Below are 24,988 nucleotides of genomic sequence, written 5' to 3' on the forward strand. Positions count from 1 at the left end.
TCAATAAATAAATTTGACTGAAGGGAAATGTACCAAAGTACAATGCAGCATTTAAAGCTAATGGCTTTGAATTATCGAGCACTTGAACCATTTATCAAAGAGCAAAGTAGCAATTATTTTGGAAATATTGTTCCTTTTTATTTATCACACAGCCATTTCATTCCTTTTAAATATTGTTACTTTGGTTGCATAAGGAAGGGCTTCTGAAATGATGGAAGGCTGTAAGGAGCAAAGTGGTAGGGGGTTGATCGGGTGGCTGATGGTGGATTTTAGCTGCCTGACAGGCGCTCTCTTAGTGAAATAAATCTGCTAGGAAACAAAATGTGTGCCTGACTTTGGAAGCTTGCTCTAGCTGAATGCATGGAGGCAGGCATGAGTGTTAGAACAGTAAGATAAGGGCACTCCATATATGCTCAGGGGCTCTGTGTTTTCTCTTTTTGAATAAGATGACATTCTTTGTTTTGTTTTGTTTTAAAAAGATTTGTTTACATAGAATCAGAATTATCTGGTATTGTGCAAGCCAGGGATTATGGATGAGGTGGCCTAGAAAATGCCACACATCTCTTTCACTTTGTCATTTGCTTTTTCCTGATCCTCTTTTCCTTCAGTGTATACTTACATCCAAGACTTACTAGCCTTTTTCTTTGCAAGAGGGTGATTTAATGCTCTTGGACCTGATGTGTTCTTTTGATAAATATTCCCTGTGAAATACCTGAAACATTCAGTTACCTGTTGTGTTGTATTTTGCTTTCATTTGTATCAATGTACATAAAAATCAATAAAAATAGAAAAAAGAAGAAAATATTATCTAATGAATTTAGAAAGAAGTTATATAAATGAAGCCCTCTTTAAATAGGCTTCAAAGTAGTTGATTGTCGGGCACCTTTTCATTAGTTATGCTAAGACTACTTTTTGATGTTACCACTCCTTAGCCTTTATATAGTATTTCACATACATCATCTTCTAATCTATACAAGAAGGACCAGTATTATTAACCCTGTATTAATGATGGAAGCTGTGGCTAAGAAGCTTCTGTGATGGTCCCTTTAACTATCTAGGGGATGCGGGTGAGGAGATTTGGCTAAAACTAGGAGAGTCATGAGAGGTGGCTTGTGGAATTCAATAAGGTGTGTCTAGCACTGGTTGCACTTTTGTGGACAGGCAACGTGGTATGGTAGCTAGAACAGATTTGGGGAACCTATGGCCCACCAGATGTTGTGGGTCTGCAATTTCCAGCATCCCTCACTGGGGGCTATGCTGACTGGGACTGAAAGGAGTCCCACATTTGATGGGTCAAAGGTTCTCTTTCCCTGGATAAAAAAACGACAACACACAAAGAGATCTGGATTCAAAGGCTTACTTAGCCTTGAAACCCACTGGGTAATTTTGGGCTAGACACTAGCGCCCTTCCCAACTGTAAGGTGCAAGGCTGCTGGGGCTGGGCATGGAGAGGGGAATCTTAATGTAAAACAGGGTCAGCCCACCCATGAGGTGAGGTGAAGCAATGGCCTCAACGCCGCAGGCTCAAGACTGTTGGGAGGGGCAGCAGATTCAGGCAAAAAGCGCTAGGCCTGCCCTGATGTAAGATGAATCAGGCAATACCTAACCGGAAAGTATTGCATATAATTCCCAATCACAAATAATTGAAGCTTTAGGAGAGTCAAGTAACCATTTTGTGTTTATTTGTTTACAGAAAACCTGATGCTGGGTTGCAGATGGCTTACAACAATTTCTGGCATGAAGATAAGCTACAAAGCACAAAAAGAAGAAAAATTTAAAAAATCCCCACAGACAAATGAACTCGGAACGAAAAAACAAGAACAAAAATGGCATTTTCATGGCATTGAAGAGTTCTTTATTTTTCCTCAAGTTTTCTTTTCTTAAAAAAAAAAAAGGCAAAAGGAACTAAAGACATTCACAGGAACCAGACTTGCTCTTCAGGTGACAATATTCAAGCATGTTCTTTTATTACATTTAAATTGGGGGGGGGGATACTGAACAGAGCATGGTGCTGGGAGAACTGAGACACTGGCAATAGTTGGTATACTCCAACCCTCCTTAAAACTCTGATCTGAGATATGGATGGAAAAAACCTTCCAGTCCCTCCAGCTGGTCACACCCTGTGTGTTTGTAAAGAGACATTACCCCCCACAGTATTTAGAGAATGGTTTGCAAATGTATCTTTTAATATCATATTTTATGGATATCCTGCAATATATTTAATTAGAAGGGGAGCAACCTGGACTTCGGGGCACCTTCTCTTTTTAGGCAAGCTAGTTCTTATTTGCAGCCAAGGAGTTTTCTTGGTTATTTAAGATTTTGGGTTGTTTTACAAAATGTTAACAAGCCAGAAGTGAGACTGGCAAAAGGGATGCCCTCCTCGGAGAGTAAGCCCTAATTGCAAACTCAAATCCCATAAAGTTCACTGGGTGTTGTTCGCAAATGGATGGGGGAGACCCAAATACCATTTCGATTTCAGAGAGGCAGCCCCCTGCTTCGCCTGTCAAAATGTACATGCAGCAAGGAGCAGACAACTCCCTTGTGAGTGCATCCCTGTAGGAAACACAAGCTGAGCATGTTCACATGCTACTTTTCTAGGTGTATGCTGAAAAGAGAGAAGGGGGCACATGCCTAAAAAAATGCAATGTGCTGCCCAGCTTAAAAGAAAAACAGCATGGGAAATGGTTCTCCGGCTTTACTCTGGGACACATTGTGAGCAAAGAGCATAATTAAAAAAGAAATGGCAGAACATAATCAAAGAGACCGAACTAAGCCTGGGGAAATTATATTGTCCGATAACCCTATCTTGTTGGCCATCTCCCTCCTGTCTTTAATGCTTTTCACAATGTCAGGATGGCTATCATTTCGTTTAACACTAGCTAATCTGTATTTGTAACCTTCTAGATGATAGGATTGGAAAGATTCCAGCACTGGCAGCCCCCCCCCCCCCCAGCATCTCACTCTCTCTCGCTCTCTCTCTGCTTGGGTTTTGATCTTTCCAGGAGCTGCCCACTACTTGCCCTGCCTGCCAATTCGTTCTTGGATCAGCTTCTCGCTGAGCTCCCACAAGGCTGCTGCAGTCATTTCATTCTGCGCCTCTTGTGATGGCAGGCAACGGCAGCAGTTGTTGAAGTACATCCCTCCCAGGCCTTCCAGTTCTGGGGCAACAGCACAGTAGACAGTCGTGGCCGCTCCTTGTTGCTGCAATTAGAGAGAGAGAGAAAGGTGGGAAATAAGCACACTGGATTTTTAAGAGAAAAATTAAAGATTCCAAAGAAAGGGCAGAAGAAGCAAGCACCATTGTTGAGGGCAGATTAACAACTTGACCTCCGTACAGAGTGAGCCCACCCACCTCATTCCACCTTTTGTGCATTCATATAAGCACTGGCTTTGAGTTAAAGTGTTCCCAACTCAAATGGGCAATTTTGCAAAAGTAGCCTGATATTTGCAGAGTTTGTGCACCATTACCCAGCTGATCCTACAGGAAATAACATGTCAGCAGTGTCTCCCACTGTGGCTGGGTGATTTCAGCCCAGCACTGCAATAGTTGTCAATCTGCCCCAGCAAACGGTGCAGCTTTCTTGTTGGCATCTGGAGTCAAATTCTAAGGTGACCTGGCTGTCACACTTTAACATTCTTTCTATACGTAAGAACCCCTCTTCCCACACAAATGCAGGTGTTGTTTTTACTCAGGGTTTTTGCCATTGTGGGATAATTTGCTCGGGGATATAACCACCCAGCAATTTTGTGTTGTTCAGATATCTCCAGAAGGCTCTGGAGAAGAAAGAGGAGAACCCCCTTCAAATTGGTGCACACTATGGTCATAGCCACAGCATACGTTTAAAGTGTATTTAAAGCACATGGCTTCTCCTAATTAATCCTAGGAAATGTAGTCTGTTGGGGTGCTGGTAACTGTAGTTCTACAAGCGATAAACTACACTTCCCAGGATTCTTTGGGTGAAGCCATGTCCTTTAAATGCACTTTGTATGCATGGTGTGGGTGTGACCTATGATACTATGCACCTAGTTGCCTCTATGCATTTACTCTAGTGTAGAGCCTGGACTCCATGTGTAGACTAATAAACATGGGGAAGTTTCTGCGAGCACAGTTCTAGCTTAAAGTGGAGGCTGTAATCTCATCACAGTTAAATAGTTTACAGTTTCTTACAAAATGTTTAAAGCATTGTAAATGGGGGAATTTTTTTTATCAGATCTTGAGATACTTACTGCTTTGCTCTTCACAGCAAACTAATGCATTTTTATTTTTATTATTTTAAAACCTCTTGTTCCAAATGAACCCAGGCACTCCAATTATGGCCTATCATATAAAGTGCAATCGGGACTGATGCCAAAACTGTTCATATATCTCTGGTCAACAACTTAAATTGTGTGGGTGGCACCAGTCACAATAAAGAAGGTGGCTGTGCACAAACTGAGGCAGGGAGATTCTGCTTTTTCTCTACAAATGTATAAATCTTTATGAAACAGAGTAGGGATCTTAGAGCCAGGAAGAGACCATGTCCTTCCTCATGTCTGTTGCTTTCAGTTCAAAAGCCCAATAGTCCCATGTAGGCAGAGTGCTTCCCATGACCAGCTATAGACAGTGCAGAAGACTGGATCAAAAAAGATTAACCTCTTACATGCAGGAGGATAGAAGAATGGTTACAGGATTGTGCAAAAAAGTTGGCACTGCATCAAACTGTGTTCTTTCACCTTTCACTAAACACGAGAACTTGCCACAGAACCTGCCCTTCATGGCACTGAGCAAACGCTCACACAAGGGTACAGGACTATTTTTCTATCTGTCTATTTTTCTTTCTACTTTGAATCCTTTCTACTTTTTTGAATCCAGCCTAGAACACCATGATCTCACTTATGCTCAGGGCTGTGTGAGTACCACAATTAATTCCACAGCAGTGCAGAATGGAGTGTTTGGTGCAAAATGTTGGCTCCACATACAACTCTAACTCAGCCAATTGAGAACGGCAGAGCCCAGTCAGAAAAGCTGTAAGAACAAGGTGCTATTTTGAAGTCTCAATGAAAAATAGTATGTGTGATCATTTGGGAAGACAGTGTCCATTCAGGTCTACTTTTAAAACCAATACAGTTTACACAGCAAGTTAAGATTGTTTATCGGCATTGCTTTCCTTCGTATGGTAACTAATTATAATTGTATCCGAATAAAGAGACTTACAAAGTCAAGATTAAAGTCACTGCCATTGTAGGGAACTAATGTGATAGTGGCAACCATTTTTCCTGGTCCCTAAATAATGTTATTCTTTGCAACATTTATGGTATCTCACAAACTTGCTGCTGAGTCCCTTACAGGACAGTGGCAATCAGAAATAATTTATGGGGTGGAATTGGATCTTTCAATGACATTATCACCCCAATGAAAATACTTGCTGGGCAAACAACAACAACAAAACATTTCTCCAAATGGGATACTGAGTCAACCCCCAACACCCCATTAGGTTGGCATTGGCCACAGTATGTAAAATTAGGGCTTATTCACACATGCCTGCACATCGTTCACTGATGGTGTGACCCAGATGTGGGAAATCTTTGGCCCTCCAGGTTTATTAATTTATATCCTGCTTATATGCCAAAATGGCTTTAAGGAGTTTACAACTATAATTGTTACTGAACTACAACTCCCCTCTTTCCTGGCCATTCACCATGCTTGCTGGGGCTGATGGGCGCTGTAGTTCAGCAATACAGTGGTACCTCTGGTTACGAACTTAATTCGCTCCAGAGGTCTGTTCTTAACCTGAAACCGTTCTTAACCTGAGGTACCACTTTAGCTAATGGGGCCTCCTGCTGCTGCAGCCACTGTGCGATTTCTGTTCTCATCCTGTGGCAAAGTTCTTAACCCGAGGTACTACTTCCAGGTTAGGGGTGTTTGTAACCTGAGGTACCACTGTATCTGGAGTGCCAAAGGTTTCTCACGTCAGCTGTAAACGGAACCCAGTGAAAAGATTGCTTGCTGCAGCCTGCTCTACAGCATAGAGCTACGCCAGCATAACAGACTCTGTATGCTGGGATTTCATAACCCTAAAACTCAGTTGTACAGCTTTTAAAATCCCAAGATCCACAGCAGTGAACCCCTTCCCATGCTGCTGTCCCAGCTGTTCGGCTGCCATACACATTAAACCTAGTACTTGCACAAAAGATATAGAGATAGCAATGAAGCTCAGAAGGCTCTAACCTAGACATGAACTCCTGGAGTTCTTAATAAGGCCATGGGGGCTCATTAACAAGGCCCCAAATTCTTCTCCAGCATCTTGGTTTACCCACCCAGCTCCCCAAGCCCCGTTCCCTTTAAAAAACCATTTGTTTGCAGTGATAGTAAAAGTGGTGTTTTCAACCCATTTCCTAATTATCCCTAAAATGGAATGCAGCTTTTCTAAAGCTGCTGCACACTGGGTCAAAATGTGCACACTGTTGGACAGTTCATTATTATATTATAATTTGCAAAAAATAAATACAAACTTGTATTTAATTTCAAAAGGAATTAATCAAAATGAAAAAGAAATGTTTAAAACAAAACAAAAGCCAAAGCAGAATCTCTATCATAATGTTTAACAACAGGTGTGCATTTCACGCCCAAGGGCACATACTTTGGGGGTAAATGAACACTTTCAAAAGAGGAATTGCTTAAACACATTCAGTCATAGGAGCTGGCTGTTTGTTTGCTCAGTTTTCACCTTAGCCACCACCCACTCCCAGCATCTTGGTCCATGCAAGAAGCCATGAAACAAGATGACCACACTGAGTCTAGACAAAATATTGTGACCTGTGAAATATTGTTCAATTAAAATTCAGAGGAGACTTTTATTTGCTCCTAAATTTGTTGTATGACAAGAGATCTGCTTTTATGGGGAGTGGGGAGAGTGGTTATATTAGAGTTACTGACTGAGGAAGGAGGTGGGTAACTGCTGAACTCGAAGTGCTGTATGAAGTCAAACCTGAATAAGGAATTGCAATCCATTTGAATTTTTTGTCTGTTTTTACTTATTCTGCTGAGACACTACTCCTTTCAAACCTGGTGTTTGAAAGCTCTTATTCTTTTCAAAGCAGAGCAGATATGTTTCTCATTATTTCTAAACCAAAAGCTCCTGTTCCCGCTACATTTAATGTGTTGGGGCTTTGTTTTGTTTCCCAGTGTGTTAAACTATTTAATGTCACTTTCATGAAAACATTTTATAAAATTCAAAACCTGGATAAGAATTAACTCTATAAGCCAATGTAATAGAATAGAGAATGTTAGCCTCTCTGTATTTTAGTTTAGTTCTTTCAGCTAGGTTAAAGAATTTCACAGCATGAATATAATAACTCTATTACATTATAGATCAATCCAAAAGCAAATATAGAACAGTTGTCATTTTCATAGACGTGTATAGGATTTTTCCTTAAGGGCAAAATAAAGCTAATGTGATCTATGCAAAAGACTAGTCTTTCTGCTCTTGCCAATATGTTTTGCTCTCCTGTATTCCAGCACAGACTCACTCCAATGATAAAATTATAAATAAAATTATTCATAGTCTTCTGTTTACCCTCTTATGCATATATCAGTTTAACTGCCATCACCCAAACTTCAGTAATCCAAACTAAATATCAACTATGTAGTCTTCCATATAACTGATGCTTTGCATGACACCACATAAATACACTTCCTCATTTATGCAGACCTCTTGTTAAGGCCACCACTCAATTAAATGAATCTTTGTCAAATAATCATATGAGTTTTAATTAGAATTATTACCTGCTGAAAGAAACTGTACTTGTGTAATCGGATGAGTTTTAGTCAATTGATTTCATTTGCATACATCTTCATGGGCATAAAACTGATAGATCTGAAGAAAAATAATGCCAGGCTACTCAGATTTAACAGTTTTTACAAAGGTTTGTTTTGTTTAGTTTTTTAATGTTTCGTTGATTTAACAATATCTCTCTTGTTTTGAACTGAAGCAATACTACATCTGGGACACTGAAAATGGTGGTTTGCAAATAAAGATGGGGGAAATTGATTCAGTTTGCAGTTAAAGGCAAAACCACGTAATTCATACTTCTCAAAATGCTACATAGACTGAAACACAGTCACCCTTTGAAATTCACATTTCCCTTCATTTTTCAAGGCAGTTCTTCAGCCAAGTAGAAAAATGCATATACTAGGGTATATATTTAATAAAATGCACATCTCACTGAAAATTACATACAAAAATGTATTATATTAAGGGAAATTGCTTTGCAAAAATGAATTGGGAGAAATTAACTCTAAAATAATGATAAATTTTCATAGATCCTTTAAAAAAATGCAAAAGGTTGTTGAAATGTGGAGAACGGAATTTAAGACTTCAAAAACTAGAAAGACAGAGAAACTGAAATTGATAGATTCATCCTAATCCTAAAAACACCCTCCAATCTTTATCTTTTAAAGCTTGCTTTAATCATCATCACATGGCTTTCAGTGACATGTGCTCTGTGCCACATCAGTACACTGTGCACTCCATGTTAAACAGCTTAATTAAAAACCTCTCAAACAATGAGTGTGTCACTTGTCACAAACGGCCAGTGATCTATTGTGATACCAAGCAGGGGAGGGAGATGGTGTGTGGGGTTTAGGCCATCAAAACAACTTTTGTTTCAGCTCTTTTTAAACTGTCAAAAGATTGTCAGGTGCGTATGGCACTAATGATGCAAGTGGAGGTCTGCCGGCATTAACTTCTAACAAAAGCAGGACACTGAAATGCATGGGATAAAGAACTTTGCAGCAGCCCAAATGAATCTTTAGCCGTGCCTCAAATACTATTTCCAATCCACTTACACATTTAAGAGTCACCAGACTGGAGCTGTCAACATAACTCTTCTTAGGAGAGGAAACACACCAAAGAAGCTTGTTGTGAATTAAGTTTGAGAGCATGTTAGTAATTATTCTGCAGTATAGATTAGATTAGGTTTGATTTATATTGTGACAAAACCACACACACACACACATCATAAAAATACAATCAGCACTTTTAAGTGTTGTTTTAAATTTGTATCGTCTTTCAATTTGCTTTTATCTTCTGAACTTTAAAATACTATTCCCTAAATCAACTTAAAGAACACGCACGCATACAAAATCATCCAACTATGGGCAGTTTTCATATAATACCAAGTTTGGTGGTGACCTCGGGCCAGAGGTACAAATGCCTCAAGCCCTCCAAGCCTCTCAATCTGGCCCTTTGAATTCTCCTCACATCACAGCTACACCATAGCCACACACACCTCAGTGGCCCTGCTCTGCAACTCTTTTGAATGTTTCTGCCCAATGATGTCACTTGCTTGCCTGGATCAATCTCCCGGCCCACTGATGAGGCAAGGTGAGGTGCCCGCCTTGAGTAGCGGAAGCCAAAGAGTGGGGACCCACTTTGCTGGCTGCCCCACCACCAGTGAAGTGGTGCCAACAGCAGTACCAGTATCTGGTGAGATCTTGTGAGATCTAGTGGAGTACGCAAGATCTCATGAGAGTTCAGCGAGATCTCGCCGGAAGCCAGCAATGTTGCTGGTGCTTCATGGACACTGCTGCACAACTCAGGTAAGAGATGCAGCACTGGTGGTGGAGTGGCAGCAAGGGGGCTGGCCCTGGCCTGGACAGAGGGTAGAAATGGGTGTGTGGGTTTATAAGAACTAGCCCACTGTTCCAAGTTAAAATTTCCCTTTGTTGCTCCACCCACGTTTCCCTCTGGCCCAGCCCATTGCCAAAATGTGTCCCCAAGAAGTCTGCCCAGAAGGGAACACATGCCTTGGACTGAGAAAGCTTCCCCACCCTATCCAAAAAATGATTTGGAATGTTTCATTTCATATGGCTTCAAATTACTGTCCAATTTACTTTCTGTTTAAGGCATTTTCAAATTATTATCTAATCTCCAAAGATTAGATGATAATAAAGTTTCACATAGCGTGTTCTCCTTCATGGCGGTGGGGGCCGCCAGGACACTCCAGAGTTGGGGGCAGGCTAATTGATCGTTGGCCACTGATGCGATTGGGGCTTCCCTTGTTGTTGGGAGGAAGTTAATGCTGCCATTTGTTGATTGACAGCCAGAAATGCTAGAACTCCTTGCACGAAGCTAGGGCTTCCTCTTTTCGACCGTGCATCAGTTTCACATTTCACATACATCTTATTTTTTCATCTGTTGAGTAACTATGCTTTAATTTACAAGGAATAGACCTAGGAAAATCAAATGGTATTTTATTGGGACCACTCCCCCCATGATGCAATAAATAATAATAATGGTTGCATGAAGAAATTGAGTACTGCAGGGGGAAGTGTTCCCTTTAGCCTTTTCATTGACCTATTTTCTACATGCAGTGGGTATGATCCATGTGTTCAGATATGCAGGATGCTAACTGAAACTTAGAACAACAACAAAAAAGGCTTTCCCTCCAACTTTCCCATGAAGCACACTTTTAGGTTTCCTTGTTCACAAGGCAAATACTTTAAAAAAACAAAATTATGAACCTTCTTTAACTTATTAGCAAGAGGTGTTTTCATATGCTGCACTCTCCTTGGCCTGAACTGCACTGGGCATGACTCAGTGATCAGTCCCACTGATGTAAATGGGAAAGATTTGAACATGTGCTTTTTGACTTCCCAAGGAAATCTGTGATCCAAAATATTTTATTTTGGAAGTGTCGTGCCCTTTAGATGCAGACCTTTGTGTTGTTCTTCCCATTTTGTTTCACAAAAAATCCCATAACTTCTGCTTTGAATCTTTGGTACTAATCCAAAAAAAAAGGAAATAAAATAAAAAAAAACACCCCGTATTAATGGACTCCTCTAGTTTACTGCCATCACTCAGCTAGATTCAAATAAGTGGGAGTGCCTATTGCCAAGCAAATAAAGAAGAAACCCCTGCATGAACAAAAAGTATTTATTAGCATCTCTTTGGATTATCACCCCCCACCCCAATACTGAGGCTATATTTTTCCAGAGATGAATTACATACACAAATTTCATGTCTGGCTTAGCATTTTGACTGCTCTTAGAATAATAAATCAGTCTACCTGCTTACTCCATCTTCTGTATTTCCATCTTCTGGAATATCACACACCTACATTTCTTTATGAATGCACTTCAAATTGCTTTTTCCCAAAAACAGCAGGCATTCCTCCTGTTCAGGCTAACATGCAGCACAGGGCCAGGGCCTCAAATCCCCGAGGAAGTGAGGAGAATAAATAGGGTCGTACCACAGGATTTCTGGAGTTGCATCGGGAGACTTGCCAAATGGCCCAAAACATTTTCTCCCATACAGAGTTCTTGAAGGTATTATGGGGATAAAAGTGTTATTAACTAGCTATAAGTTTTCAGACACCTATTTTTTTTAATAATTGTGATCAATTAGGCAGTGAATACAAATTAACATTGAACTATCTTAATGCTACAGGGAACTAGGCTTTTCATAGTCATGTATGACTTTAAAAACTCATTAATATAAGTAATGCATCCATTAGTATTCTAATATAGTCTTGTGCTCCTGGTGGAAAGACATTATAGGGCTAATGTTTCGTTTTCTGCCTTGGCTATTTTCAAAGCGCATGTTTATTTTCTAAATTTAGCATCCAGTACTAAAGTAGGCATAAATATATAGCATATATTTTAACAAAACAAAGCCATAAATGACAAATACAATCAATTCTAAATAATAATGGAGGCAAGTGCTACTGTACTTTTAAAGTGATATGGATGAACTCATCAGACATTATTATTGTTGTTGTTATTAAATAAAGGGGGAGAAATGCACAACGAGGAGATTGAGTGGAAATAGCTCAATGCACAGTGATTTGATTGAGATAAAGCCTAAATTCAAAGCAGGCAATTCCCATGAAGTATGTGACTTCAAGTAGTTCCGTTAAAATCATCACATTTTGTGGTTGGTTAAGCGAAGCAAACACTTTCCAAAGAGAGATGAGCAGAGAGATACAAGAGCTTGATGACTGTGCCACCTTGGCAGGAATAATTTATGATGCAGCAATGGGGGCAGGGAATGGAGGGGGAGAAATGAAGTAATGAGAACATATTTCAGGCTATAGAATACCTGACATTCTCTGTGTGTGTGTGCATATGTGCCCTCACCACCTTCTCAGGCATTCTTGAGGTGACAGCAAAATCCTATCGCACTGGGAACAAATGTTTTAAAAATTGCAGGCACTTCAATAGCATATAGATATCAATAGCATATCTTTCACCACTGTTTCTTAGATAACTCCATTCACCTCTCAACAAGAGGATCGCAGATGTGTCCATCCAGCTCTTGCCAGCACCTCAGAGGGCCAGTTTTAGAGTTAATTTAAACTTACAGGAGAAGCATATGGCACATATCCTGTCCTGCCTTTAAGCTGCAGGTACGGAAAAAACATGTCTGCAAAACTCATTGCTACAAGTCAGGTAAAAGAGGGCTAGTCTAGATTTCTCCACATTTCAATCCAGTTCCAACCATAAAGGCATACAGGGTGCTGGCAAACATGGAGGACTGACCCACACTGCTGAAGCAGTTTGCACAGGTACCTTCCCAGTTCAGCAAAGATGTGTCCATGGAGAACATAGCTTCTATTTTCCAGCGTGGTTCGGAACTGAGAGTGTCAGACTCTGCCCGGTAGATGTGACCTTAGTTTGATATCTCTGTGCTTGGGAAATCCTGGCCCCCATGTTAATCTGCCTTCAACAAAATTCTTGGTTGGAAGTAACAAGAAACAGACTGGTTTCTCAGATAATCAGACTGTAGCGCTCTCACACGAACATCAGCAAACTCCATCAAGACAAGCACCACAATGCAAGGACATATTCCAGCCAGGCATAAGCACTCAATGTGGAGCAAGGCTACTGAAGGGCATTTGGCCTGGGAAAGTCCCAAGGGTGAGATAAAGGGCCTGGAAGGAGACATATAAACTGGGCTGCGCCAGCAGTATGCTAGATTTTATACTGTAGCCAATAATAGCAAATTGGCCAGCGACAGAGTGTAGAGAAGCGCCATGCTGTGTAAGAAGAAAGGCCTACCTAGTTTAACATCCAGTTCTCACAGTGGCTAACCACATGTCTATGGAAAGCCCACAAGCAGGATCTGAGCACAAGAGAACAACCATGCCGCCGCCAACAGTGCATTCTCAGAGAGAAAGACAGACAGAGAGAGACAGACAGAGACAGAGACAGAGACAGACAGAGAGAGAGGAGGTGTCAAACCACTAAATGTATTTCTAAGCTTGGGATTTTGGACCTTCTCAGCAACTTAGAGAACCTTGAATATTCTTTGTCATGGTTCTGATTCCACCATTACTTCTCACTAGTTAGCGCATGAAAACAACATTTGGGAAACGGATTGTGCAGTCCTATACCCACTGGGAGCAAGCTCCATTGAATGGGACTTACTTCTGTGCATACATGTATAGGATTGTGTTGCAAATGCTATTCTAGTGGAAAGTAAACACTTACCTTAGACTTTGTTATGTTAATTCAACCAGTTGAAATCAGATCTGTTATCACTATAATGGATACCACCTCTGGGAACTAGTGGTATATCTGTGCCTGTAGTGTGACATTTCAAACTACAAGTGGGAGCTAACAGGACTGAATATTCAGATATAGACACACACACAAACATACCCTTTCTACACAGAATATCAAGGAAAAGACTAAGCGACAGACATCTAGTTAGTGTGCTGGGAATTTTTATATACGAGGAAGTAACACAATCTTGTGAGACTCCTGTGCAGTGCAGTTCTGCCTAGATACAGGCTTGGGACCACAGAACAAAGCCCAATAATGCCAGCTTCTAATACCTGGTCCCAGAGCTTCTAATACCTGGTCCCAGAGGAAACAAAGCCTGCTGAATCCACCCTCATATGTGAGGCTTCAAAATCCTACATTGCTTAAACCATTAGTGATACTGAGCAAATTTGTTCCCATCTAACTTCTGATTTCTTTGTTTTATGATATAACAGCAAATCACAAGAAAACAAAGTGGGGTGAGGGAGACCTGCCACAATCTTTATTTCATCCTCAAAATTCTCACCAGTACTGTGTGAGAAATGTGGATACAAAAATAATCTATAAAATCTTATTTTCTCCCAGCTATTCATTTGCAGTTAATTCCCAACCTTAGTTTGTTACAAAAACTGCAAGCTAGCAAGGATATGCATAGTGTTTTCTGGATCTAACTTTCCCCTCCTACATGCACAGTACATTCTCTCCATATATTATGGAAGATAAACTCTCTATACTTCTCAAGTAGGAAAACTGAAAGAGGATTTCATTGCCACTGCCAAGGCATTATAACTTACTTAGAGATTTTTTTTTCCCCTAACTGCATTCAGTGCATGCAATTTGATTAAAACTACACTTTGGGTTTTAACTGTACAAAAAGAAAATATATCCATTGTAATAAACATATTTTAAGAAAAAAATCATGGTCTTTGCCTTTAACCCCCTGGTCCCCTCAATCTGAAGAGAATCGGGATGAAATGAAGATTGGAAACATTAATTTCCTTTCACATTGTAGATTAGAAACCTGGGACTGTCTTCCAGACATGGTCAGCCCTACTGACCAAGATGAGGCAGCCATCTCAAGTGGCAGATGCTGAGGAGCCATGAGGGAAGAAGTATGTGTGACCTGAGGCCCGTCCTGCATCCAGTAAGATATCCTGGTGACCTCAGGTGCACTAGATGATATTGTCCAGTACAGTGGAGGCTGCTTCATTAGGCCAAATGGGGGACTGCCCCACCAACCTCAGTTTTGCCCACTTAATTACTATTAGTTGGGGGTGAGAGGGCTCTGCTTGCCATATAGGCACCACCAGTGTTGAAGTAAGATTAATCTACAAGAATGGTTGGCTTTTGTACATGGAATGAAAAGGCACCATCTTGTCCTTTACTCCAGAAAATAATAGACATATTACACAGTTCTCTGAACAGCTTGAAGATTCTCAACTGGGTTGGGGTGGGCTTTAGATTTTATACTTGTTTATACAGTATTACTAAAACTGCATTAAGGGCATGTGGAGCTAAGTAGCCAAATAAAAGTGAGCTTCCTATGTAAGCGTATTGTTTATTCTTTGAAACAGAACCTCCTCTATGCAAAGGAGACACACACACATAGGCACTCAAAAAAAAAAAAAAAAAGGAACAGTGTTGACCAGAAGCCACTTGGCAAAGTGCTGTTAGATCCTCAGTTGCATAGACTGTCCACTTCTAAACTGAAGCACCACTTCTGGAATCTGTCTGAAACTGATCTAGATCCATCTTGATCTTTAATACAACTCGTTGCATTTTCTAGAGCTAATACTTAAGAAGCATGAGTCACTGAATTCCTCTTGCGCTACCTGCATTTCCCCAGGCCTTGCATTTCCTCTATGCTTTTTGTGTGTGTGTGTGTTCTGTTGCCTTAAATAGAACTGGATATGCCACCTTGCAGTGATGGCATAAGAAAAGGTAGAAACAGTTACTCTTCCAACTTACAGTTCAGTTTAATAAAGAAAGAAGAAATTGCTCCACCTGTTCCACAAAAGGAAGCTTTAGTAAGAAAACAATGAATGTTCATTTTAATTTTCCATCTCGAGCTACAAGAGAGTTTAGTATGGCAGCATAGTGTGTCCTTTGTTCTAGTGTTGGTGGAGTCCGTGGGCAACAGAGAGTGACACACAACAACCACTCAAACACCCCAAGTTAGAGTTTGCCTTCTTTCAGTGGGAGGTAGATGGCTTATGTGATCCAAACTGAGCTCTCATCTTGGGCAGCTACATGGGTTGCAGGCCTGGGAAAGGGCTGCACATCCCCATTTGTAATGTATGATTCATTCATCCATTTTAGGGAACCCAGATGAACATGCAGATGGGGATAGACCTTCAGATGAGTACCAGCTATACACACAAAAAGAGGTGAACTAATAAGTGGAAATTGCAGGGAAGCCAACTTCAACTAAATCTTTCCAGGTGGTGGCAGGCTCTAAATAGATTTGTCAGTGAAGGTATTTCACCATAGGCTGGGTGGTCATAGATCAGGAATGCTGTACAGTAGCTGTATCCTCACTAGATAACCTCTAAGGTAACTCCTACCCTGTGATTCTCTGCTCATGGGGGTGGGTGGGTGATGTGGCTTCACTGATATCGATATAATAGTTGTGAGCTTTCAAAAGGCCCAGCACACTTTTCAACCCAAACATCACAATTATTATATGTATCACAGCTTTGAATTTTTAATTTGTAGTTTCTAAATGTTTGGAAACTGCTCCTTTGTGTTATGTTCATATATCAAGTTTAGGATAGAAATAATGGTTTGCAACATCTCCTTGGAACCACAGTTTGATACAGGCTTAAATCATGCTTAACAGAGATCCTTTGAAATCAATGGCACTTCACTTAAAAATAGAATGGCCATATTTCAAAAAGTAAAGTTCCTCACACCTGCAAATTGAGCTTTTGGGGGGAAACCTTCCCCCCCCAAATAATGATTTTAAGCTTTTTGAGCTGTTTCTGCTGCTTTTTCCATTGCGCGGTCATACATCCAGGTTTTCCCTGACATTATGCCAATTCAGCAAAATACCCTTCTGGCGCCATTTTTACACCTAAAAACACAGGACATGTCAGGAATTTTCCTGATATATGGCAAACTGTGGCAAGCCTACTTAAAAATCACTGTTTCAACAAGTCTCCTCTACTCAAAGCATGACTAAAGCTGGATCTACCCTCACAGCCCAATTCTAGCCACGTTTACTCAGAGGTAAATCCTATTTAATTCAATGGGGTTTACTTCAAGGTAAGGATTTCAGTCTAAATAATTACTAAGTATGTTTCTGCATGAAAGTTGGCCCTTGGGGGAACAAATACCGAGAAACCCCTTCAACCTTCTGAAAACCATGAGAAGCAAAATTTGGAAAAGAGAAACACGCTTAAACATGGCCTCTTGTTTCACACAGCCATGAGGGGGGAAATACGAAACCGAGAGAGAAATGAGCCAGAGTTTGTTGACATTTTCTTTTGTTATCTCACATTGATTGCTGTGTTTTAAGGATTTATCTGTAATTAACTTTAGTAATATATAAATATATTATTTATATAAATGTATGTATACTTAACAGTATTGTATATATTTCTACAAACCTTTTAATACTATTGATGTTACTAGTCAGAATTAAGTCTTTCTTCATGCGTAATATTTCAAAGAACGGCATATCGTGGAATTTAACTGGCTTTCCTTTTTGTACAGAAATGTTTGAATCTAAATATATGGAAAGGGTTTTTGTTTGTTTTAAAGCTATGAGAGAGAACGAGACAAGACATCCTAACGGTCACTGTTGAACAACTAAATTTTCCAGGATAAAAAAATGAAAGGGGCGAAGGTGGAGGAAACAAATCTTCCCAAGTGATAATTTGAGGCATAATCTGCCAGGATTTTCTCTCGCATCACTCCATGTTCATACAAATGGGTCGGATGCGTGACGATTTCTTAGTAAATTGTTGCCCTTAGGCTTAAAACAAGAATTATTATTTTTTAATTCGTAGAAAACAGTGTGATTCCTATGGGATTAGAATCTCACCCCATTTTGAGCATTGTGTACATAATCGTCAGCATTAAAATGCACTCAGAAAGCCGGATGATGGGGCCGCAGTGTGGTAAGGAATTAAGTGTTAATTCTGTCTTCCAGAAGCTAATTAAGGGAATGTATTTTGCAATAATACAGTTCTAGTAAACAGCCTCAGCTGTCTGGACTTTGAGCTATAAGCCAGGCACTCCTGTATTATGTATGTTTGACTTTCATAGATAGACTGCTGTAAAGTGAGTTCCAGTTTAGCGCATCTCTCAGGCTAAAGACACTGGTCTTGTTAATATTTCATTTAGTACATACTGTAGAGTCTCATTTATATCACTTCTATAATTAATGGTGATAGCTTAGGCACTGCCTTTACAAGGAGAGATCCTTGTATGTTGGTCGATGGGTAATGAGAAAACAATAGATATTTCATTCACCAGCAGCTTCTTGCTAGTTAGTTAGTAGGAAATGATTGTATTGCTTTCATTGCCAGGGTAAATAACGCGCCATTGTGTTTGTGAACATTTTAAAAGCACTTGATGCAAATAGACTAGAAACAAAGCAAAAACCTTTTTAAAAAAAGAAAAAAGAAAAAAGAGAGACTTCTATTATGCTATACCTTAGCATAGAATCCAGAAGGTCTGTCTCAAAACCTTTGCCTTCTTTGGTACAAATATATCTCAATATGCATGTGCTGACTATTCAAACAACTGTATTTTAAGAAATACAATTATGCTGCCTTTCTCTTCTCCTGTGTAGATTGTAAATAAATGTAGATCTTCCTTTTGTTTCCCCCATGTAAATATATGTAAATATTAACAAGCTATGCATGCTGATATTCTAGGCAATTTCAGGTACTTTTATAATCCAAAGGCATGTACTTGAACTGGTTTGTTAAAAAAGAAAAAAGAAAAGAAAAGAAAACTACTCAAACCCTTTAAAGCTCACTAGAAATTAAAGATTTGTTACTAGACTGGTTCTTTGGTCTTCTGTGTTTGTTTTTTATTCATCTCTTTCTTTCTTTGAATAATGATTAAGCTTCTGCAGCCAGAGGTCTTTTTGAAGGCTTGCTGAATGCCCTACTTTCTCATGAGCTGCGTTGGTGTGCAATGCTAAGCCATTAAATATGGTTTGCTAAACTATACCAAACATGAGCTAAAGAAAGCAGTCCTTAACTTCTTGTTCCATTCCTCCCTAGGCATGTCAGATAATTGCAATGAATTTGTTATTATCGTTTATTTATTTATTTATTTATTTGATTTCTATCTTGCCTTTCTCCCAAGTTGGGATTCAAGGCGGCTTACAACAGTTTAAAAGCATCATGGTAGAACACAAAGTAATAAAAGCAAGAGAGCTAAAAACAATAGTGAAAATACAACCAAACACATTCAGAACCAGCATTAAAATACTGATTGCCCTAACAGCAGCCCAGTGGTCAACATCAGCTGCACTTAGTTTTCAACGGCCTGTCTGATTGAAAACTGAAATTGCAGTGGAAATTGCAAGTGTTCGCTTATTCATCCCATGCTCAGAAGGAAATTGATCCAGCAAATACAATTGCTGATTACCGTTGTTGTTGCTTTCAGTCTGCAAACAATAAATAACTGATTACTTCCCCCTTCCTGTTTTCTTTGTATGGGATGGAACAACGTAATTACAACATAACTTATGTAATTTACATAATTAATTGCATCAATTACATAAGTAATGTAATTTCATCCCAGCAAAGCACAAGATGAATAATGTTGTTTTTGGCAAAAGTTGAACTGCAGCAGAATAGAAAGAGTGCTGCGTGTGATGAATAGAGGGTAGAACGGAAACTGATAACGTTCTTCCATTCCTGCTGGTCCCTTACTTGAACAGAGAAAGTAAAACACAAAGTGGCTGTGTTAGCACTATGAACTCACACTGAAACTACAATCAAGAAGCCAACGGTAGGTTCCTGACTTGGGTTTGCATGAGCAAAACAACTCTTAACACATTACTCTTCACACATAACATTCAGCCAGCCAGCACAAGGCAGTATTGAGTAAGATACATGTGAGTCAGGAGTCAGTTTTCCAAATCTATGCTTCATGGTGACCTTGATCACCACAATGGCTTGGCTTTACAACATGATAAACCAAACCATGGCCTATGGAAACCACACAAACATGCAAACACCTGGAGATGAGCTTGGCCACAGCTCATGCTGAGTGAGGAGGGACCTTAATCATAAACAAGGATTTGAAATCTTGGCTTAGCTCATCCCGGTTTGGGAGCAAAAACAACTAGGGAGGAATAAAACTTCTACGGGTTTCTCTCTTTGAACCTGCACATTTATACTATCCCAGTAAACCGTTGTTTGGCTTATCAAGTTGCAGAAACCAGGCCAATGGATAGTGCTGAGCAAAACCAAAGCCCATGTGAGTGGGTATTCATTTGCAAAAGGAGTCTTTAACTTCTGTATCCAATTAATATTTTTGTAGCTTACTTGAAAACAAAGCCAAACACAAAGAAACATTGCAGGGGAGGGGAGGCATCCATAAATGGTTATACTTCAACTGAGATGTGGAAAAAAGCTGCCACTACTTTAGTATCTATGGAAACCAAATGCAATGCAAACTTTTTAATGGAAAGCAAAACAGCTTTAATGTTAAAAGATGCTACTCCTGGGTAAGGTGCATCAGGATAAACACATTAATTGACAGTATTTGCTTGACTTCTTAGGTTCCTCAAACTTAACTTGATGTCTCCCGAAGATCTTCCCAGTCCTTGAAGACTTGTAAGAAGGCTTTTTATAAAGCTGATTTGACATGGGGGTTATGTTCAAGTGAAGCTGAACTATCCTTCTAATAGAGAGTGCAGAAATGGTTCATGGGATTATTATCTTTTGACAGACAAAACCTATTACGTTCTCACTAGGAGGGCAAAGTTAGTTTTTAACTCATAGAAAAATGGAATCAATTATCAATATCTTTGCATGGTTTCTCAGGCTTGGTGGATGACAGCTCGAGCCGTGCCTCTGCTTTATGCTTTTAACAATCCTGGAATCACATAGGGAATTGGCAGAAGGCCTTCCTCGGGGTACTTATACATTTTCTTTAAATTAAAAAAAGCCAACTCTCCTAAAGAAAATAAAAATGTCCTTTTTTTTTGCATGCACGCTCTCGCACATATACCACAAACTCTGGATGTGGAGGCAAAAAACCCCAGTGAAAACGCTCCTAGTTTGGACCAATTCCAATTGCAGTCAGTCCAACGAGAATGCTGAAATGCAGTGAAAGACAGCACGACAAGTCTAGAGAACTTCAAAGCAGATAAACATCTAGGCATTTTCAAGGACCCTGCTATCTGTAGGAAGGGGAAGAAAATGTAAATTTTCCACTGCCCACTTCTGCCATATCTGCAATTTTTATTACAGTGTTGTGTTTGACAGCTAAGCTGTAAACTGCATCAAAAACACTGCTCATGCAAGTAATACTTGCATTCCTTGAAATGTCAAAACAATGGTGGTATAGAGCCACACTCCATAGGTGACATTTCGCTAGTTTTGCCCTAACACTTTTTGCATCCTACAAAATTCCTGAGATTTTTCTCCAGCACAGGAACCTCCATATTCTCCATAAAATTTGGGTGTCAAATCTAGCTGAAATCTGCCTCCCACTGTTTATATCAAGTCTTGTTCATTTGTCTCCCAAGCTGTCTCTCTGCTGTCTCCATAACCCCCTTTTCTCCAAATTAAGCTACACTCCTCCATGGCATCTTTGACACAATTTTATCTTTTCCAAATCCTTCCTGTTAGAATTGTTTCATTGGTGGTTGTCTTTATTGATGACCATGAGTCAGTGCCAATTTGAAGAATTCAGAGCATGCACCTTGACACAGGACATCAGTAACAACAGTATAGTTATGATCATGGATGGACCAATGGCCTGACTCAGAAGAAGGCATCTCCACATGATTATAATATAAAGCTAAAGGTAAAGGACCCCTGACAGTTAAGTCCAGTCACAGACGACTCTGGGGTTGCGGCGCTCATCTCGCTTTACTAGCCGAGGGAGCTGACGTAGACAGTTTTCCCAGGTCATGTGGCCAGCATCACTAAGCCATTTCTGGCGAAACCAGAGTAGCACACGGAAACACCGTTTACCTTCGCACCAGAGAGGTACCTATTTATCTACTTGCATTTCTGGTGTGCTTTCAAACTGCTAGGTTGGCAGGAGCTGGGACCGAGCAACGGGACCTCACTTTGTTGTGGGGATTCAAACCGCCCAAGGCTCAGTGGTTTAGACCACAGCCCAGTATGATTGGCTCTGATTGGCAGCAGCTCTCCAAGGGCCCAGAGAAGGGTTTTTCCCATCCCTGCTACTTGAGAGTCTTGGGGAGAGGCCACAGTTCAGTGGCAGCACTCATGCTTTGCATCTCCAATACTTTTGAATTAAGTAACAAGTGATAGGAAAGACTCTGGAGAACTGCTGCCAGTCAGAGTAGACAATACTGGGCTAAATTGACTCAGTGTAAGGCATCTTCCTATATAAATAGAGACCTAGATGCATGTAGAGCATGTACATTGCTGTGCTATGTCCCCACAGAGGTACTGAAAAAAATTCTGCTGTAATTGCTGTATTTGCTACCATCCATATCCATGATTCTCTGTTTCACACATTTGTCTACACAAACATAAAGGTAAAGGTAAAGGGACCCCTGACCATTAGGTCCAGTCGTGGCCGACTTTGGGGTTGCGGCGCTCATCTCGCTTTATTGGCTGAGGGAGCTGGTGTACAGCCTCCAAGTCATGTGGCCAGCATGACTAAGCCGCTTCTGGCGAACCAGAGCAGCACATGGAAACGCCGTTTACCTTCCCGCTGGAGTGGTACCTATTTATCTACTTGCACTTTGAGGTGCTTTCAAACTGCTAGGTTGGCAGGAGCTGGGACCGAGCAATGGGAGCTCACCCCGTCACGGGGATTCAAACCACCGCCTTAAGCTCAGTGGTTTAACACACAGCGCCACCCGCGTCCCTCCACACAAACATGCTTCAGACCAATTAGCAGTGTTCATATGGAGAAAACTCATACTGTGTAATGCAACCCCTGAACTATCCAATGATATTTCAAACACATGCTTACTATTTTTCACAAGACAGTAATATGCCTTTCACATTTAATTTACATCTATTCAACAAATACAACAAAATACCACTGACAAGCTGATTTGTTACACATAGCCTGAACAATTTGACTGATCTGAGGAGTTGGTTGATAGTCAGTCAGTCAGTCAGTCTGTCTGTCTCTCTCTCTCTCTCCAGATTTTTGTGTTGTTTTGCATTTTGTTTGTTTGTTTGTTCCATTTTGTTTTAAAGCTTATCATCAATAGACTTGGCCTTTTGTAAGTGGACAAGTCGCTTGAGTGTGCCCAGAGTTATAATGGCTTGAGTGACAGCAAAGCCAGATAAACACAAGCACATAACAGACACAGGAACAATCTGGGTATTCATTTTGTCCATTCAACCGGCTTGAAAGAATTTGCCAGTCAAGGGCACAACACTTTGGGCTAATTTGCTCAGGCGAAGCCACTGCCAGCATGGATGGGGTTGCAGAGGCATTAGTGGTGCTGGGGAGGGGAGTCGTCACAGTCTCATTTCAGCAGATTCATTATTCACACTTTTTTCGGAGCATACAGAAAACTAAATGCTCTTGAGCTCCATTTTATACAGGGATCCACTGTTCTAGGGAATAGTTAGATCAGTTTTTAAACAAACGATAACACTTTTGCTGAATGTTCTCATCAAAACAAGTTTTTAAACTGAAGGAAGTGTAGTAGTTTTTTAAGTGTGATTTAAAAACAAACAAAAAACATTTGCCTTTCCACTAAAAAAAGACTCCAAAGCAACTTCAGAGACGAATAAACTTACAAAATACATGTATGTATACAGATGCAGGAGGAATTAGGTTGACAACTGAATGCAAACCTATCTAATTCACACTTCCCAAAACAATACACAAACTGAAATACAGTTGTCCTTGTAAGTCACACATCATTAAATCTGTGGTTCAGTTCTGCAACCAAATAATGGGTACAAAATCTCTACTTACAGGGAACCAGGCAGAGGGCCTTCTCGGTAGTGGCACCCGCCCTGTGGAACGCCCTCCCATCAGATGTCAAAGAGAACAACAACAACTACCAGACTTTTAGAAGACATCTGAAGGCAACCCTGTTTAGGGAAGCATTTAATGTTTGATGCATTACTGTATTTTAATATTTTGTTGGAAGCCACCCAGAGTGGCTGGGTAAGCCCAGCCAGATAGAAGAGGTATAAATTAATTATTATTATTATTATTATTATTATTATGGCTTGTTGGAAAAGGAAAGTCTTCAGTAGTCTCCAAAAAGACAACTGAGAAAGTGCCCATCTAATATTCAAGGGGAGGACATTCCAAAGGGTAGGTGCCCGTTTTCTACATTGTGCAAAATGGACGTCTTGATAGATATGGTATCTGCAGGAGGTCCTTTTGTACCCAGAAGATAATCTTACCCCTTATATATCCAACTGATAACTGCACTCTGCAGGTGAATTATCCTGATCCCAAGCTGTGGCCCTATAAAAGTTAAGACTTCCAGCTCCCATCAGCCCCAGCCAGCAGGGCCAAGGGTAGTCCGACACTATCTGGCAGGCCACCACATTTTACATCCTACTTACCACAAACAAAATACACACCACACAAACATACCAATGATGGGAATATTTGTGAACATTTTATGACAGCCTAGAAGCTGAGGCAATGATTGGGACTCATGCATTGTTGGCAACATGGAAAAGCCATTTCAGCACATTGTATATATAAAACCTGAAAGGAGCTTATTTGGCAAATATTTTGGACACAGGGGTCGTGCTTTGCACCATGTTTTATAAAGCAGCACTCTGATCATAGAATCGTAGAATCCCAGGTTTGGAAGGCAACATGAGGGTCATATAGTCCAACCCTCTGCAATGCAAGAAAATGCTGCTGTCCCATATGGGGATTGAACATGCAACCTTGATATTATCAGCAACACTCCAGCCAACTGAGCTATATATATACACATATACATATACGGGTTTTGGTGTCTTCGGGTGTCTTCCCGTGTAAGAGTCGGGGTGTCTGGGCGACGTTTCGACGAGGTCTCACTCGTCATCTTCAGGCTGGTGCTTTCGGCTTCTTGTTACTGGAACAGAGCAGAATCTGGTGTTTGAGTTCCTATAAATACTGTTGAGGGGTGTGGTGTATAGCCTCCAACGTTCTGGGCAGAGAGGAAGTTCCTAGATTAGTGTGCCTCTTCTTCTTTTGTTCCTTAATTAATATAGGAACTCAAACACCAGATTCTGCTCTGTTCCAGTAACAAGAAGCCGAAAGCACCAGCCTGAAGATGACGAGTGAGACCTCGTCGAAACGTCGCCCAGA

General features: G+C 40.5%; 2 protein-coding genes across 2 annotated transcripts in view; one reads left to right on the forward strand and one right to left on the reverse strand.

Moving 5' to 3' along the window:
• The window catches only part of MAF (MAF bZIP transcription factor), a 228,885-nt gene extending 227,077 nt beyond the window's left edge, over window positions 1–1,808 (forward strand). Inside the window, exon 3 of the mRNA XM_082232371.1 lies at window positions 1,694–1,808. The gene's annotated coding sequence lies outside the window, so the exon portion shown is untranslated. The remainder of the gene's footprint in view (window positions 1–1,693) is intronic.
• Window positions 1,661–24,988, reverse strand: part of WWOX (WW domain containing oxidoreductase) — a 574,826-nt gene continuing 551,498 nt past the window's right edge. Inside the window, exon 9 of the mRNA XM_082232366.1 lies at window positions 1,661–3,201. Within this exon, the coding sequence (XP_082088492.1) occupies window positions 3,013–3,201 (189 nt within the window). The 3' untranslated portion in view covers window positions 1,661–3,012. The remainder of the gene's footprint in view (window positions 3,202–24,988) is intronic.

Source organism: Podarcis vaucheri (assembly GCF_965113315.1).
Source record: "Podarcis vaucheri genome assembly, chromosome: 7".
In the NCBI taxonomy this organism is placed as follows: Eukaryota; Metazoa; Chordata; class Lepidosauria; order Squamata; family Lacertidae; genus Podarcis; species Podarcis vaucheri.